Source organism: Myxine glutinosa, chromosome 12 (assembly GCF_964187855.1).
Source record: "Myxine glutinosa chromosome 12, kmMyxGlut1.1, whole genome shotgun sequence".
NCBI lineage: Eukaryota > Metazoa > Chordata > Myxini > Myxiniformes > Myxinidae > Myxine > Myxine glutinosa.
Window position 1 is genome coordinate 33,142,318 of NC_136272.1, and position 17,490 is coordinate 33,159,807.

Consider the following 17,490-nt stretch of genomic DNA (forward strand, 5'->3'; position numbering starts at 1 on the left):
AGTCTCCCAGTCTGTGCTCTGTCCCCCAAATATTCCTACAGGTCACGCAATATCTGCCAGCAACCCTCTTATGGTTAAACTGCCAAAATCAAGACTCTCTGCTCACCTTCACTCTTTCATTCCTCTTTTCTCCCACCTCTGGAACAAACTCCCTCACTCTCTTCAATCCCACTCCTCCCTCCAGGTCTTTAAAACAGCTGTTCACCACCATCTCTTATCTTCCCCCATCCAAAATCTTGATCTTTTCTGCCCCCGCTAATTCACCCCAGATCCACATTTTTGAAATACCAACTTCTTTCCTGGAAGTCCGAGCAGTGTCCATGTGTTTTATACCCCTCCCACCCCCCCCCCCCCAACTTTCCCATGCCTCCTCCCCACAAGCCCTCTCCCTGCCACAGATCTCCCGATGTTCCTGCTATCAAATGTTGTACTTGTGTGCTTCCCCCTCTCTCTCCCCATCTTGTCTCCCGCTCCCTTTATCATATGTTTTATGTGTTATGTGTCAGCTTGTCTTTTTGTGATCGATGTTAGCTCTTACACGAGCCTCGATCTTGCATACAAAAAAAATAAAAATAATAACTTGGCAGATAAGTTGGTTAGATGACAAGAACAAGCCGATTAGATTTTGGTTAAGGTCAGCAGATCCGGCCTATCAGAGGGATATAAAACGTTAACTGTTCAGCCTAGTGGAGGTATTCACTCTGCCGAATGCCGTTTTAGTTGCCTGTGCCTCTATCACATGCAGGAGACACCATGAGATCTTTGACTTCTGCCTTTCGTTGTTTCTCTGTGTACAGAGCTGCAGACACTGGTTGAGCTGCATATACAGGCAACTGAAGAGCAAGGTGTGGAAGAAGATGAAACTAGTGGAATGGTAGAAGAAAAGGACGAGGAGGGGAAGGCAGGCCTGAGTTGTAGAATTGGACCTGAGGTGTGTGTTGCCATGGAAACGGGGATAGGAACCATCAAACAATCAGAAAAACCCATTGACCTTTCGCACCAACAACAGGTTGGTATTAAAATATAGATGCTATAATGTCTTAATTACCTGTTGCTAGTTATTTATTACTTTGAAATATCCCATATTGTGCTTGAATAATTAATGCACGGAACCATCTACAATCTACATAATAAGTATGCAGGAAAGTGGTTGGAGGAGGGCATTTTGATTAAAAAAAAATAAAGAGTAAAGGAAGGCAAAAGGGGGAATAAGAAAGAGATGGGGTTTTGAGGAATTTGGGGAGGAGTGGTTAGAAAATAAGTAGAGATGGAGTGGACATAGGAAGAAGGGGTTGGGAGGGGGGTGGGGGAAGGTGTAGGGCAAGGTTAGTGTGGTGTATTGGTGAAATTAACTCAGGTATCCACCATATGCTGGTACATAATATGTAAATGACCACAGTACAATATTTAATGTAGTGGAACATTTTGATAGAATATCAAGTTGGAAATAGAAATGCAGAAAAAGGTTTCCTCTTCTTCATTTGCTCTTTCCTCTCTCCATCCCATCTCTCCTGGCCCCAAGCCAACATTCCTCGACGTGATTTATCTTGAATGCCTTCAACAGTCTGTCATGTCACCAACCTGATGTCTCTATTCTCACACCCTCATCCTGCCCATTTTATCCATTATCTTTCCAGATGGAGAGAAATGAATGCAGGGGTTCAGCGACCAAAGTGGAGAGGCAAAAGGAGGCAAAAGAGGAAGGAGTTGGAAGACGTGAGACTGACCTAACTCACTTGGGGACAAGCAACATCTTGGACCCTTCAGGTTAGTTTTTGAAGATGAAGGTACTTTTGTAGGCTATTTAAATAATTATATAATGTGAGAAGCTTCTTGTAATTATGTTTAAACCATCACAGCTATCATCGTAATTCCTTTCTTTATTGGTATGACCCTTTTTGTTATTGTTTTATATATCCTTGTTTTGTGATGACATTAAAAATAACCATGAAATGCACTAATATAAAAACAGGCCTTTAATAGAATCCTATCCTATGGTATTGTGAGCTGTTCTGCGGATTTGGTTTTTTGTGAGCTGACATGAGGATGTGGTAATCTGCGTTGTCCTCACTTCATATTAGACTAGACGGATTTATGGAAAAAGGCCATTTATGGAAAAAGGCCATTCTATGTGCATTTTTGGGTAAAAGTTGGGAACCTCACTTTTTAACATAATTAGGGTATGCTGAATTCGATTAACCGAATTTTCCATTATTCGATTTTTCGATTAACCGAAGATTAACCGAACCGAAAATTCCCAAGCCGAATTTTGAGTTTTTTTTTTTTTGAGTTTTGAATAAACTGCTGAAGAGCTTGGGCATTGGTGAATTCACAGAGGAGATGATCAAATCTGCAGAAGCGTTCGTCTGCAGTATATATAATGTGCACAGAACAACCTGTTTATTCAGCACGACATATGATGTTTTATTATTTGCTCTTTCCGTCACGACATATGACGACATTTATTCAGTGATGCTCTTCATTTCCATTTGATGTGAGTACACTATCAAGCCATGGTATGGAAAAATGCTCATTGTGCCATACCTGACCTTCCTGCACCTGTGGAAATGGGATTTAAACGTGGTGATTCAGGACTAGAGCCTATTCTGATGTCACTGAGTCCAATCCGAGCCTGGTGTTGGCTTAGCGGTTAGGGTGCCGGCTCGGGATCCTAGGATCCTGGGTTCAAATCCCGGTCGATCGCTGAATTAACGCCAGGGGGGTTGACTCAGCCTGTCATCCTTCCGAGGTCGGCAAATTGAGTACCAGCTTGCTGGGATGAATGATCCCGGTGTGTACCCTGGTTTAGAATAGGTACACCGTATCCCTGCGCATCGTAAGAGGCGACTAAGGGTTGGCGTCAGGAAGGGCATCCGGCCATAAAAACATTGCCTCAAACAGGGAACCATGATTGTCATGGGGCCCGCAAGGCCAACCCCCGCTCTAACGGGGAAAATGGCCTTAAAACGATCATTCACTGAGTCCGAACCCATAAAGTTGCCTCGAGATGATTTGTTGTGCATGCCAGAAGCAATGCAAGACTCGACGCTGCAAATGTCGCTATTCAGAGTTGAGGTGCACATCAATGTGTGCCTGACAGCAACAGAGTGATGATCAGACCCCTTGCATGAATTTGATGTAGTTTGGCAAAACAACATGTGTGACATTCCTGAATGTTTGTGCTTCATGGCCATGTATACTTAATTTTAGAATAAATGGTTGTATGAAACATTGTCTTATTAAAACCATTTCCCATTTTATAGTGTCCAATTTCAATATCAGTTTGAATGTCTTTCAATATGTCGCCAACCATAATATAGACTAGACTAGACGGATTTATGAAAAAGGCCATGTATAAGCTTCTAGGTGCATTTTGGGGTAAAAGTTGTAAAGTTAAAGTAAAAGAGCTGCATGTATATTGTATATATATGATATATAAATGCTTGTTCAAAGAAATTGTCCAAAAATGGCAATTTGGCGGCCATTTTCTTTACGCTAATTAGAAGGTCAAAAACTCAAAATTCGGCTTGGGAACCGGGTTAATCGAATTCAGCATAACCTAATTATGTTAAAAAGTGAGGTTCCCATCTTTTACCCAAAAATGCACCTAACATTCACATTTCTCAGAAATCCAACTCGTCTATATTCCAAATATCATGACGTCTCTGTAAGCACAGACAAATCCATCAACGCCCCAGGATCTGCCCCAAAGATGGAGTCAAAGCGCCGGGTTACTTGGGCGGAGCAACCTCAAAGCTCCACCTCTACATCACAACCTTCCTCTTCGCCCACTTCTTCCAAAGGTAGTCCTCATTGTACCCTTCTGGAATGTACCTTTCTCTATTGCCTCCTCTTGTCGGTTGTGGATAATTGAACCATGTATTTTATATCAGGGCTGGCAAGATGGCCTACACTCTAGAGGTATGCACACTCACCTCTAAGCTGTCTACCCTGGGTTTGAATCCCGACCCAGATATAAACTGTCATCCTGATGTTTCACAGGCAGGATGATTCAACAATGTGTGTGCCGTCCCTCAGATAGACATTAAACTTGGTGTCCCGTCTGTCAGCATTAGTTGGTGGACGTTAAAGATCCCACGGTGTCCTTCACAAAGAGTAGACGAGCTATCGCGGGCACCATGGCCAGCTTAGAAATTCCTGCCCTGACTTGTGTCAGAGCGGCGACCCATCTAGGATTGGCACCCCAGCCAAGAAACTGCTTTGGCAGAATCTTCGCTCTGTATAGAGCAGGGGTTCCCAACCTTTTTTGTGTTATGGCCACCTTGGCTCCCAGAGCACATCCCCAGCACCCCCTCCCTTTCGCGAGGGTGAAGCAGCAGAGCGCGTGTAAGCAGGCTAGGGGGGTCTGGGGGCATGTCCCCCTGAAAATTTTGATTTCTAGATGCTCTGTGGTGCATTCTGAGAGGTGTTTTTTCCTTTAATTGCCTATTTTGTTTGTATGAGAATTGGTAAATTCTTTCACAGAAAATGAGGAATTCCAAGTGGCCAACATGAACATTTAGTTCCATAGTTTTTTTCTGTTCCTTACTGGCTCCCAACTACATCGTTTTTGGAAGAAGCAAACAAAGCAACATCGCTCAAATGATGCATGTTTGATATGAGATTTTAATATTATCAGTAGCAACACTATGGACAGCATAAAATAGAACTGTCACACAAGAAAACAGTATGAAAAGGTTCCAAGTCAAGAATATGTGAAAACTAAAAACCTCTGTTGTGTCTGTATTTAACGCAGTGTGTTATAATCTCACAAAAAGAAACTCAATTTGACAACAACTCAGGTAATAAAAACTAGCGACGTGGTGCATGCACCGTAAAAGTGAATTAAAAACTTGGTGGGATGGCTGAAATTGCATTTTAGCTACCAATTGGGGTATCCGTGGTGGAGTCAGAGTCAGGGCACAGCGGAGGTCATCTTCCACGTGGAGCCAATTATGCTGTTTCGATTTGATATTCAACAGCGTGGAAAACCCCGCTTCGCAGAGATAGGTAGACGAGAATGGCAGAAGCACCCGGATAGCTATCTGGCTGATATTAGGGTAGCGACCCATTCCCACCCAAAACTCCGTCAAGCTCTTCTCTTTGAATGTGTCTTTGGCAAAAGAATCGTTTCGGAGATCCAGGAATTCATCTTGCATTGCCTCCGGCATGCTCTCCATGCAAAGGTTGATGGAAAAAGGATTCCTCACAATTTTTGCCTCATTGTCGTCTAAATCAGGAAAATACTTATGAAATTCTAGCTCCAGTGTCTGCAAATGCTCAAGAATATCATTTTTCAGTACAGGATCAAGCTCTTTTCCCATGCCGTCTTGCAATTCAGACATTCTTTCAAACATAGCAATGTTTCCTGTGTTCACTTTCCTGCGCCAGTTTTGGAGGTTGGCAACAAATCCTCTGAGATGATTGTGGAAAAGAATAATATTAGTCGCTCTTCCTTGGAGCTTGAGGTTCAGCTGGTTCTGCTGCTCAAAAATGTCAGCAAGATAAGCAAGTCGTTCGTTCCACAATTCTTCGTCGTAATGCATAACCATGTAGGTCATGTTTGTAGGTCATGGACCATGTAGGTCCATAACATGGAGGTCATGTTTCCCTTGAAGATTCAAGAAATGTTTGACTTCTGCATGAAGTTCAAAGATGTGGTTTAGAACATTCCCTTTCGAAAGCCAGCGTACAGCAGTATAGTACATCAACGTTTCATGTTCTGCGTTCATGTCTTTGCACAGCTCCTTGAACATTCGAGTGTTGAGAGCCCCTGCCTTGATGTAGTTAACAATCTTGATTACGACTTCAAGAACTTTCTTCAATGAGAGAGGGAGAGTCTTTCAAGCCAGGGCGTAGCGATGAATCATACAGTGGGTTCCTTTTGCTTGTGGTGCCAGCATCTTCACTTTTGCTTGGAATCCGGATTTGGAACCAAGCATGGCAGGAGCACAGTACAGATACCGCATACATTCTCCCACTGAATTCCTCCCGCATCGAAGAACAACTTCATTTTTTCCATGATGTCGTTAGCTTTTGTCGTTGTTTCCAGGGCACTGCAGAACAAGAATTCTTCCTTGATATCATCTCCCTTGACATAGCGAACGAATGCCAGTAGCTGGGAGCAGGAATTAACATCGGTCGATTCATCAAGTTGAAAAGAAAATAAGCCGAAAGGCGCCGCCTTAATCTCATTGATGATCTGTTGTTTCACATCTTCCGACATGTCACGGATATGACGCTGCACTGTGTTATTCGATAAAGACACCTGTTCAACTTTGCGAGCTTCTGCCTTGCCGAGAATCCGTTAGACAATGAGGAGGATACAAGGCTTGATGAGTGTCTCCCCAATCGAGTGGGGTTTTTTTTCTTCTTTGCAATTTCAAGAGAAACTTCATAAGAAGCCTGGACAGTTGCTTAATTTTGTTGTTGAAAAGCTCCTCCCTCATCCAACTTCTGTCGCTTTAAATTTCTTTCATGCCGCTTGAAAAATTTGGGATCCTGCTTTGCATGTTGTGCGTGATTCGTCTCGAGGTGCAACTTCAACTTGGATGGCCTCATGGATTCAGTACTCAAAACCTTGTGACACAGCACACATTGTGGTTTCTCTTGGCCAGACACGGTAATGGACGTGAATCCAAGCTTTATGTATTCGTCAAGATACTTTCTTTTTTTACTCCCAGAAGCCATAACGTCAAATCTGCAATAGGAAAAAACAAAACTATCAAAGTCAAAACAATATTTAAAAAAACAAAAAACAATATTTAATTTTTAGTATGGTTCAAATTACCCCATGGCCCCCCCGAGAAATACACCATGGCCCCAAGGTTGGGAACCACGGGTATAGAGCATGGTGCATAATGATGATGAGTATGTTTATGATGACGTGTATTCCTGTAACATTATGCCTTTTATATGGTCTTCAACAGAGGAATTGAGAGAGATATTTCCCTGTTTGGATGGACCTGACAGTGGAGGTGTATGATAAACGAAGAGCAACGTAAATATCCAAACAAAGGCCTAGATATGGAATGTATATGGAGATTCGGTTCTACATCACAAGAGGAAGCGGGCTCTGCTCATGCAAGGCTGATAGTCCTCATAATGGGATTAATTACAGAAAGGTCACGACGACGCTCTATGACGTCACGACCAAAATGTTTCCAATCCTCTTTTGACCTTGCATCTTAACTCGGAGTGGCAAGCATTCAAAATAATTGGCTCCTCTAATAAGCACTTTACTCTGTCCTAAAGTTTTCTCTTTGCGTACATTTATAAACTAATCACAAGGATTTGGCATTGAATAAGCACGGGTATTTTTCACCCACGTGACTTTATCTATAGGGTTGTCTATCACTCTCTGTATGCGAATTTGCTTTTGAACTTGTATTCACACCTATCAAAATGTGGGCACATCCTGATGAGAGGTTTGCACCACAGGTCGAGAAATGTTTCGAGGCTCGATCAGATCCCGGACGGATCTCCACTCCGACAGAGGACACTTGACGGGAGGCGATTTGGGTAGGATTCTGTGACTTGTTGAGAGCACCAGCGATAACTTACTTACTCTTCGAGAAAGGCACCGAGGGATATTTAACGTCCACCAACGGCCAATGCTTGTGGACGGGTCTTCCGGCCTAACGTCCATCTGAGGGACGATGTGCACACGTTGATGCTTCGCCCTGCACCAGAGTGAAACTTTATAGCTGTGTCAGGATTCAAACCCAGGCTATATAGGTCAGAGGTGAGATGGGGTGGTCGGGGTGGGGTACGTTCATTTTGGTGGTTGGGTTGTAGTACATTCATTTTCGTTGTTGGGGTCGGGTGGTGTACGATAATTGCAGTCACCAGTGTGGTGCACGTTCACTTGTCAGGTGTGCAATTTTTTTTGTTTGATTTCATCAATTTCAAAAACCTTTAATCAATCCATAGATGAAGCGAGAAACTGTCACCTCATAAAGTCATGTGAAAAGGGCCCGAATTATCATGCCCAGGGATTCAGGATATAGTGATGGAGTCGTGTTGATCTGAATGGGAAATGCCGAAAATTAATATTTAACATTTGAACGGATTACCATCATGTGAGTCACAACTAATAACACAAGGTAGGCCTAACAAACAAGGATACTAAAGCTATGCACCACCACTACCACTGACATGCTCTCCCAACCCGTGATGATCGAACAATTTGTTCTTGCCTACTTTTAAAAGAAATGCTTCAAGTCGAATTTTGGGTCTTTAGGAATCGAATGAATGAATGAATCAATCAATCAATTCGGTTTTATTAGAATAAAAGAAAAAAATAAAAGATATACATGACTGTAGTCCAAGGACTAATAATGTCAAGTTTACAATATAAATAATTTCACATAGTAACAAATACATTATACAGACAGAAAAAGAAATCAATTATCTATTTGCATTGGTGAACCAATCAAAACAGAAGAAATTCATTTAAAAGGTTGAAATGCTTCGGTCAATATATGAATGTCAATAATTACATTCAAAATATCTAAATATTTGCATTAAATAGCCGACAATGACTTTAAAATGGTATTGTGGCAGACACAAAAACCCACTGGCGTGGTGACATCATCCCGCGCACCAAGTGGGCGGTGGCCACGCCCGAGGGGTAGGCGTGGCCTCATGATATACACCGGGCGCCCAGCCCGGAGCGGGCCAGTGTTACAGTGAGCTCTTACAATAAAGACGTTTATATGTTACCGCTTGTCCGCTTCCTCCTTGTTCGCAAGCAGCGCGCGTAACGCCGCGCTTTACTGGTGACCCCCTCGACGTTGGATCTGCCGGAGCGATCCTTCCACACGCGACGCCATTGCCATGGCCAACTTCGTCAAACTTCCGGAATTTTGGGAGGCTCAGGCCGAAGTCTGGTTCGTCCAGGCCGAAGCCCAATTTCAGCTTCGGCTCCTCACCGGCGATGACACGCGCTATTGCCACGTCGTCGCCTCCCTCGGGCCCGGCACGGCCGCTCGAGTTGTGTCCGTCCTTCGCCACCCACCGGACGGCCACAAGTACGAGGCACTCAAGCGGCTACTCCTAGCCACGTTCGGCCTCACGGACGACGCACGGGCCGACCGCCTCCTGGATCTCCCCGAGCTCGGTGACACGCGCCCGTCGGTCCGAATGGACCATATGCTGTCACTGTTGGGCGACGAAGCCCCCGGTTCCCTATTCCGGGCGCTTTTCCGGCGCCAACTTCCAGCACAGGTTCGCCTCGCGTTGGCCGGGACCGGGCTAACGGAACCCCGAGCATTGGCAGCCGAGGCGGACAGGTACTTCGCCGCTTCGGACACGCGGGCGAGAGTCGGCGTGGCCGTCACGGCCCTCGAGGCTGATGCTGCTGATGCTGCTGATGCTGCTGTTCCACAGCATCAGCTTCTACAGCATACGCAGCATGTTCCACAGCATCAGCTTCTACAGCATACGCAGCATGCGTATACGCACCTCGTGAACGCCGCCACGCCCCGCCCACCGCCGCGGCGAAAACCGCCACCGCGGGGAAACCCGCCAACTCCACCGGCCTGGCGGAGCCAGCCGCGCTCCTCCAGCTCCACCACCTGGTGCTGGTTCCACGCCAAGTTCGGCCACGAAGCTCGGCAGTGTCATCCGCCATGCTCCTTCAACAGGTCGGGAAACGCCCGGGCCGGCGCTCAATAGTGGCGATGAGCGCCGGCCGTTCGAGCAGCCTGCTGTTCATAACGGACACCTTCTCCGGGCGCCGTTACCTGTGCGACACGGGAGCGCAGGTGAGTGTCATTCCCGCCGGCATGTCAGACAAGCACGCCGCGGGTGGGGGCCCCACGCTGCTTGCCGCGAACGGGACGCCCATCCGTACGTACGGAAAACGCTGCCTCTCTCTGCGGTTTGGAGGGCAGGTTTTCCGATGGACGTTCGTCACCGCCGACGTGCCCATAGCACTGCTTGGCGCGGACTTCCTGTGCGCTAATGGGCTCCTGGTCGACGTCAAGCGCAGACGTCTTGTCCAGGCCGAGACGTTCAGCTCGCTCGCTTGTGCGTTGCCCAGCTCAACGAGCGGCTTGCCAAGCGGCTTGCCGAACGGTTCGGTTCCGGCCACGTTGGTCTGTACGCTTCCGGCAGCGGACGCATTCACCCGCCTCCTCGCCGGCTTCCCGGCCCTCACGCAGCCCACCTTCTCGGCGGGGGCCGTCAAGCACGGGGTGGCCCATCACATCCCCACCGTCGGGCCACCGGTCTACGCCCGGGCACGCCGCCTCGAGCCGACGAAGCTGGTGGTGGCAAAAGTGGAGTTCGCTACCCTGGAGCGACTCGGCATCGTTCGGCGCTCAGAGAGCGCTTGGGCGTCGCCGCTGCACATCGTGCCGAAGCCCGGCGGGGGATGGCGACCGTGCGGGGACTATCGCCGTCTCAATGACGCCACGACTCCCGACCGCTACCCCGTCCCCCAAATTCAGGACTTTTCCGCCCGTTTGGCAGGCAGGTCCTTCTTCTCGAAGGTGGACCTCATACGCGGCTACCATCAGGTCCCCGTCAGGCCGGAGGACGTCCCGAAGACGGCGGTCATCACGCCATTTGGACTCTTCGAGTTACTGCGCATGCCCTTCGGTCTGAAGAATGCGGCTCAGGCGTTCCAGCGACTGATGGACAGCGTCCTGCGCGACTTGGATTTTGTCTACGTCTACCTGGACGATATCCTCGTCGCCAGCGCGTCCCGCGAAGAGCACCTACGCCACCTCTGCATGCTCTTCGAACGCCTGGGCCAGCATGGCCTGATTGTGAACCCCGCAAAGTGCTGGTTCGGTGCCGCCACAATCGATTTTCTGGGGCACCGTGTCACCAGGCACGGAGCCGTCCCCCTGCCGGCCAAGGTGGAGGCGGTGAAGGGGTTTCCGCGCCCCCGCACGATCAGAGGGCTGCAGGAGTTCCTGGGCATGGTGAACTTTTACCATCGGTTCCTGCCCCGCATCGCCCAGCTCCTGCGCCCCCTGCACGAAGCTCTCCGAGGTAAGCCGGGCAAAGGCGACGTTACCTGGACCGAGCAGATGGACACGGCGTTCACGGGCACGAAGCTCGCCTTGGCTAACGCCACCATGCTCGTGCACCCGGCGCCCGATGCACCGATCGCCCTCACCACCGATGCCTCGGACTACGCGGTGGGCGCGGTGCACGAGCAATGGGTGCGTGGAGCTTGGCAACCGCTGGCGTTCTTTAGCCGGCAGCTTCGCCCGCCCGAACGCCGTTACAGTACCTTCGACCGCGAGTTGCTCGGACTTCACTTGGCGGTCAGGCACTTCCGCCATCTGCTCGAGGGCCATGCGTTCACTGCCTTCGTCGACCACAAGCCGCTGATCTTCGCGATGGGCAAGGTCACCGAGCCGTGGTCGGCCCGGCAGCAGCGTCACCTCTCGGCCGTGTCCGAGTACACGACGGACATCCAGCACGTCGTGGGGAAGGACAACCCGGGGGCGGATTGCCTGTCCCGGGCCGTCGCCCACGCAGTCCACCTCGGCATCGACTATGCCCGGATGGCAGCGGACCAGGCCGCTGACCCCGACGTCCAGGCCTTGCGGACCGCCGTCACGGGCCTCCGCGTCACCGAGGTGCCGTTCGACGGCGCGGGCGCGGCCCTCTTGTGCGACGTCTCCCTCGGGCGTCCTCGCCCCATCGTGCCCGCGGGCTGGCGGCGCCAGGTGTTTGACGCCATCCACGGCCTGTCCCACCCGGGCGCGAGGGCCTCCCAAAGGCTGATCGACGACAAGTTCGCCTGGCATGGCCTCCGGAAGGCCGTCCGCGGCTGGGCCAGGACGTGCCTCGCGTGCCAGCGCGCCAAGGTGCACCGGCACACCCAGGCCCCGTTGGCCCCGTTCACGGTGCCGGAACGCCGGTTTGACCACGTCCACGTGGACCTGGTGGGACCTCTGCCCCCCTCACGGGGTTTCACCTACGTCCTCACCATGGTGGACCGCACCACCCGGTGGCCGGAGGCCGTGCCCTTGGCGTCGACAACGGCGGCCGATGTCGCGCAGGCTTTCATCGCCACCTGGGTCGCCCGGTTCGGCGCCCCCTCAGACATCTCATCCGACCGCGGCCCCCAGTTCACCTCGGAGCTCTGGGGGGCGGTTGCGCAGGGGCTCGGGGTCCGGCTGCACCGAACCACGGCCTACCACCCCCAGGCTAACGGCCTGTGTGAGCGATTTCACCGCTCATTGAAGGCCGCGCTCCGGGCCACCCTCCGCGACGGCGGCTGGGTCGACAGGCTCCCCTGGGTCCTGCTGGGCCTCCGGACGGCGCCCAAGGAGGACCTGCGCGCATCCGCGGCGGAGTTGGTCTTCGGGCAACCGCTGCGGGTGCCTGGGGAATTCCTCCCCGACTCCACCGCACCATGGTCCGCAGCACAGCAGCGCTCCGCTCTGCAAGAGACCGCCCAGAGGTTCGCCCCGGTGCCAACGGCATGCCACGGGCACCCACCGACGCACGTCGCCCCGGAATACGTCTTCGTCCGGCACGATGCCCGTCGGACACCACTGCGGCCCCCGTACGATGGGCCTTTCCGCGTGCTGGAGACCGGGGCGAAGCACTTCACCCTGGACATCGGCGGTACTCCTGACCACGTTTCGGTAGACCGCCTCAAGCCGGCCCACCTCGATGTGGACCATCCACCGCCAGTGGCCCGACCCCCACGTCGGGGATGCCCTCCTGCGGGCGGACCCCCGGCACCGCCCAGCCCCGCCGCCACGCCGCCCCCCGGTCCTGCACCCATCCCAGGGGCAGCCAGGGGCATCCCACCTGGCATCCCTGCACCCCGGACGCCGCCGATCGCCAGGGGGCGCTTCGGCCAGGTCATTCGTCTGCCCCGCAAACTGGCCCTCCAGGTGCGCGGGAATTCTGGGGGGGTGCGTGTGGCGGACACAAAAACCCACTGGCGTGGTGACATCATCCCGCGCACCAAGTGGGCGGTGGCCACGCCCGAGGGGTAGGCGTGGCCTCATGATATACACCGGGCGCCCAGCCCGGAGCGGGCCAGTGTTACAGTGAGCTCTTACAATAAAGACGTTTATATGTTACTGCTTGTCCGCTTCCTCCTTGCTCGCAAGCAGCGCGCGTAACGCCGCGCTTTAGTATAATATATAGCATTACAAAAATTAAATATTCAATCAATTAATCAAAGTGTTTCAAATTATGCGTCTTATTTCAATAATACAGGATAAATATATCTATTTTGTATTAAATAGCACATGCTGTTAATAAAAATTAAAATCTTTCGAGATTATTACAGAAATTCGGAAAATCAACAAAACAAAACAACAACAACATGCATTTGAAGGCCATTTTCCCTGCTAGAGCAGGGGTTAGCCTTGTGGTCCCCATGACAATCTTCTCCATTTTGCCCTATTTTCTGCATCTCTCCTTGTTAACCCCCTTGCCCGCATTTCTTCTTCCACCATCTTTAGCCAAGTCTTTCTCGGTCTTCCCCGTCCTCTACTTCCTTCTACATTAATTTCCATCACTCTTCTCAACCAGTCACTTTCATCCTTCCTCTACACATGACCAAACCATCTCAACCTGTTCCTCTTCACAGCATCAATCACAGTCAATATTCCCATCATCTTTCGCAATTCATCATTTGTCTTCCTCTCTCTCAACGATACTCCGCACATCCATCGAACCATTCGCATTTCCACCCTTTCCAGCCTTCGTTGCTGCTCTACGTTCATTACCCATGTCTCGCTCCCATAAATCATAACACTTCTCACACATGCAGCATACACCTTTCCCTTCAGCTTCAGCGACACTCCCCTCCTCATCAGCACGCCACTCCGTTCTCGAAACTTCTTCCATGCACATCTCACTCGAGCAACCGTTGCCGAGTCAGATCCACCTTTTCCATTCAGCATGTCTCCGAGGTAGCAAAATGTTTTCACACCTTCCAGCTTCACGCCGTCTCCAAGATCCAACTCAACATTTCCTCCATCTGCAGCTCCCTCTGTGCACACCTTACATTTGAATGTAGCTGCCACACTGGAAAATGACCCTCTCAGACCACTACATTTTTGATGAACCCACTCAGCGCACATTGTACATTGAATGGAGTTCACTCCGACACCCTTTCTGCACACAGCACACGGCCACTTCCCAGTTCTTTCCACCCCACCACATGCTTTACCACTTGCCATCACCTTCGTCTTTCCGATATTCACCTTCAGACCTTTTGTCTCCGTACATTCCTTCCACTTGTTCATCTTTTCCTTCAGTCCATCCATACTTTCCGCAATCAACACCAGATCATCTGCATACAACAACTCCCACGGTAAACCCTCCTTTACGTTCTGAGCCAGCACCTCCATCACAGCTACAAATAGTAGTGGACTTAGTACCGACCCCTGATGCACTCCCACCTTCACCTCAAACTCACCACTGTTCCCGTCCTTCGTCCTTACAGCTGTGCGCGCTCTTTTGTACATTGCCATCACTACTCTGATCAACCATTCCTCCACTCCTAACTTCCTCAATGCCCATGTCAATACTTTGCGTGGAACCCGATCGAATGCTTTCTCCAGATCAACAAACCCAAGAAACAACTTCTTCCTCTTCTCCATGTACTTCTCCTGCAACTGCCTCACAATGAAAAGCACGTCTGTCGTTCCTCTTCCTGGCATAAATCCAAACGGCATTTCGTCGATCTTCACTTTATTCCTTATCCTCCTCTCCAACACCCTTTCCAATACCTTCATTCCATGCTCCAATAACTTTATCACTTGGTACGAGCCACACTCCAGAGGGTCACCTTTCCCCTTGTATAGAGGGACAAGGGTACTCAGTTCCCAATCCACTGGAATGCGGCCTTCTTTCACCACCAGATTACAGATCTCTGTCATTCTCTTCACACCCCAACTTCCTGCTGCCTTCAACATATCTCCCACAACTCCCGTCGGCCCTTCCGCTTTTCCACTCTTCATTGCTTTTATCGCTTCCTCAACTTCCTTCTCAGTTATCTTCTCTGCCGGTCCTAAAACTGGGTTACTCTCGATGTTGCCATCCCATTCATTCTCTGTATTCAACAGCATTTCCATATATCTTTTCCATCTTCCTTTAATTCCATCTGGGTCGACAACGATTTGTCCCACTTCATCCTTCAAGCAACTCACCCCCATCACATCACACCTCTCTTTCGCTATCTGCTTTGCAATCCTGAATACTGCTTTCTGACCTTCTTCCGAATCCAAGCGTTCTCCGAACATTTTCCGACATGCCTCCTGCGCCTTTGCTACCTCTTTCTTTGCATCCTTCCTGGCTGCCTTATAACTTTCATGCTCTGCTGTTTCTGCTCCCGTACCCTTCGCCTCCTGCCACTCCTTGAACTTCTTCCTCTTCTTGTCAGTCCTCTTTCCAACTTCATCATCCCACCACCATGTTTCCGAGTGCCTCGGTGGTCCTTTTGTCCATCCACATACTTCACCAACGGCTCCCAACAGACTAGCTTTCATTGACATCCAACCACTTTCAAGCTCAACCACATCATCCTCTACCCTACTCAGCCTCTCTTTTAATGCCTCCCTTACTGTCACCTCTTTCAACCTCCACACCTTCATTCTCGGTTGGTACTTCACCCGCCGAGCTCTCCTCGCACCTTTCACCCTTATGTCGCAGACAACCAAGTGGTGCTGTGAAACAGCCTCCTCCCCCGGGATCACCTTTGTGTACCGGAGGTGCCCCCTATCTCGCCTACGCACCATCAGGTAGTCAACGGTTGTCGTCGACCCACCTGACATGTATGTAACAAGCTTATTATCCTCTTTCTGGAACTGAGTATTACAAATCAACAAATCAGCTCCATCAGCAAACTCCAAAATCATTTCACCTTCTCCATTTCTCACACCATATCCGTAACCCCCATGAACTCCCTCAAAACCATCGATACTCCTTCCCACATGTCCATTCAGGTCTCCTCCTACCACAACAACTTCCTCATCTTTCACGTTTTCCATGAGCTTCTCTATCGCACACCAGAACTTGTCCTTCTCTTCATCGCTTCGACCAACCTGCGGAGCATATCCCGAGATGACGTTCACCAAGAGCTTTCCAATCATCATTTTCACCATCATCAACCTATCACTCACTCTAGTCACACTCACCACACTGTCTACAAACTCCTCAGAAAACAGGACACCAACACCATTCACGCCCTCCAGGCACCCTTGCCACACAAACCTGTATTTCTTTCCCTGCCTACCCTTCACCATTCTCACACCACTTCCCTTCCATCTCGTCTCCTGTACACAACATATGTCCACTCTTCTTCTGACCAATACTTCCACCACTTCTCCTGATCTCCTTGTCATTGTCCCTACATTCCATGTCCCAAACCTCAGAAACCGATCTCCACTTCGGGCTGCACCCTGCCCATATGTACTTGTAATTGTCATGGTTCTCTTTTTGAGGCAATGTTTTCATGGACGGATGCCCTTCCTGACGCCAACCCTCTTATTCGTCTCTTACGACACGCAGGGATACGGTGTACCTATTCTGACCAGGGTACACACTGGGAAACGTTTAAAACATGGAAATTCTGGGGTTGGGGGGGGGGGGGAGTGCGGCGTCAGCATCACGGCTGCGGTTTAAACATATTCCAACAATATCCAAACAGAACCATGAAAACCATGAAAAACAATCTGGGAAAAGTCTCCAAGCGAGAACGTGGATTTGAGAAAGAAGGAGCAGAGGCGGAAGAAAAACGAGATACAGGGGGCGGGGCACAAGTCGAGACGAGGAGGACTTAAAAATGGTTTAATATATAGCATTACAAAAATTAAATATTCAATCAATTAATCAAAGTGTTTCAAATTATGCGTCTTATTTCAATAATACAGGATAAATATATCTATTTTGTATTAAATAGCACATGCTGTTAATAAAAATTAAAATCTTTCGAGATTATTACAGAAATTCGGAAAATCAACAAAACAAAACAAAATAAATAAATTTAAAAAGTACAAATACATTAATCATGCTCCCCAAATTATGCATTTTATTACAATAATACAGGAAAAATGTATTTACTTTGTGTCAAATAGCACATGCTGGTCATAAAAATTAAAATCTTTCGAGATTATTACAGAAATTCGGAAAATCAACAAAACAAAACAAAATAAATAAATTAAAAAAGTACAAATACATTAATCATGCTCCCCAAATTATGCATTTTATTACAATAATACAGGAAAAATGTATTTACTTTGTTTCAAATAGCACATGCTGGTAATAAAAATTAAAATCTTTCGAGATTATTACAGAAATTCGGAAAATCAACAAAACAAAACAAAATAAATTAATTTAAAAAGTTAAAATACATTAATCATGCTCCCCAAATTATGCATTTTATTACAATAACACAGGAAAAATGTATTTACTTTGTGTCAAATAGCACATGCTGGTAATAAAAATTAAAATCTTTCGAGATTATCTTACTATAATTCACCAAATGTCCGTCTG

General features: G+C 48.9%; 2 protein-coding genes across 12 annotated transcripts in view; both read left to right on the forward strand.

Moving 5' to 3' along the window:
* STARD3 (StAR related lipid transfer domain containing 3) overlaps positions 1-17,490 on the forward strand; it is a 196,824-nt gene that overhangs the window by 66,049 nt on the left and 113,285 nt on the right. The gene's annotated exons all lie outside the window — the stretch shown is intronic.
* The window catches only part of LOC137437986 (uncharacterized), a 52,071-nt gene that overhangs the window by 31,087 nt on the left and 3,494 nt on the right, over positions 1-17,490 (forward strand). For 7 of the 11 annotated variants that reach the window (XM_068132804.2, XM_068132802.2, XM_078766701.1 and 4 more), the window contains exons 6-8: positions 798-1,009; positions 1,638-1,767; positions 3,699-3,803. In XM_068132804.2, coding sequence (XP_067988905.2) covers positions 798-1,009; positions 1,638-1,767; positions 3,699-3,803 — 447 coding nt within the window. Of the gene's footprint in view, positions 1-797; positions 1,010-1,637; positions 1,768-3,677; positions 3,804-7,440; positions 7,551-17,490 lie in introns of those variants that run through there. The other 4 variants (XM_078766697.1, XM_078766699.1, XM_078766696.1 and 1 more) reach the window with 3 other exon arrangements.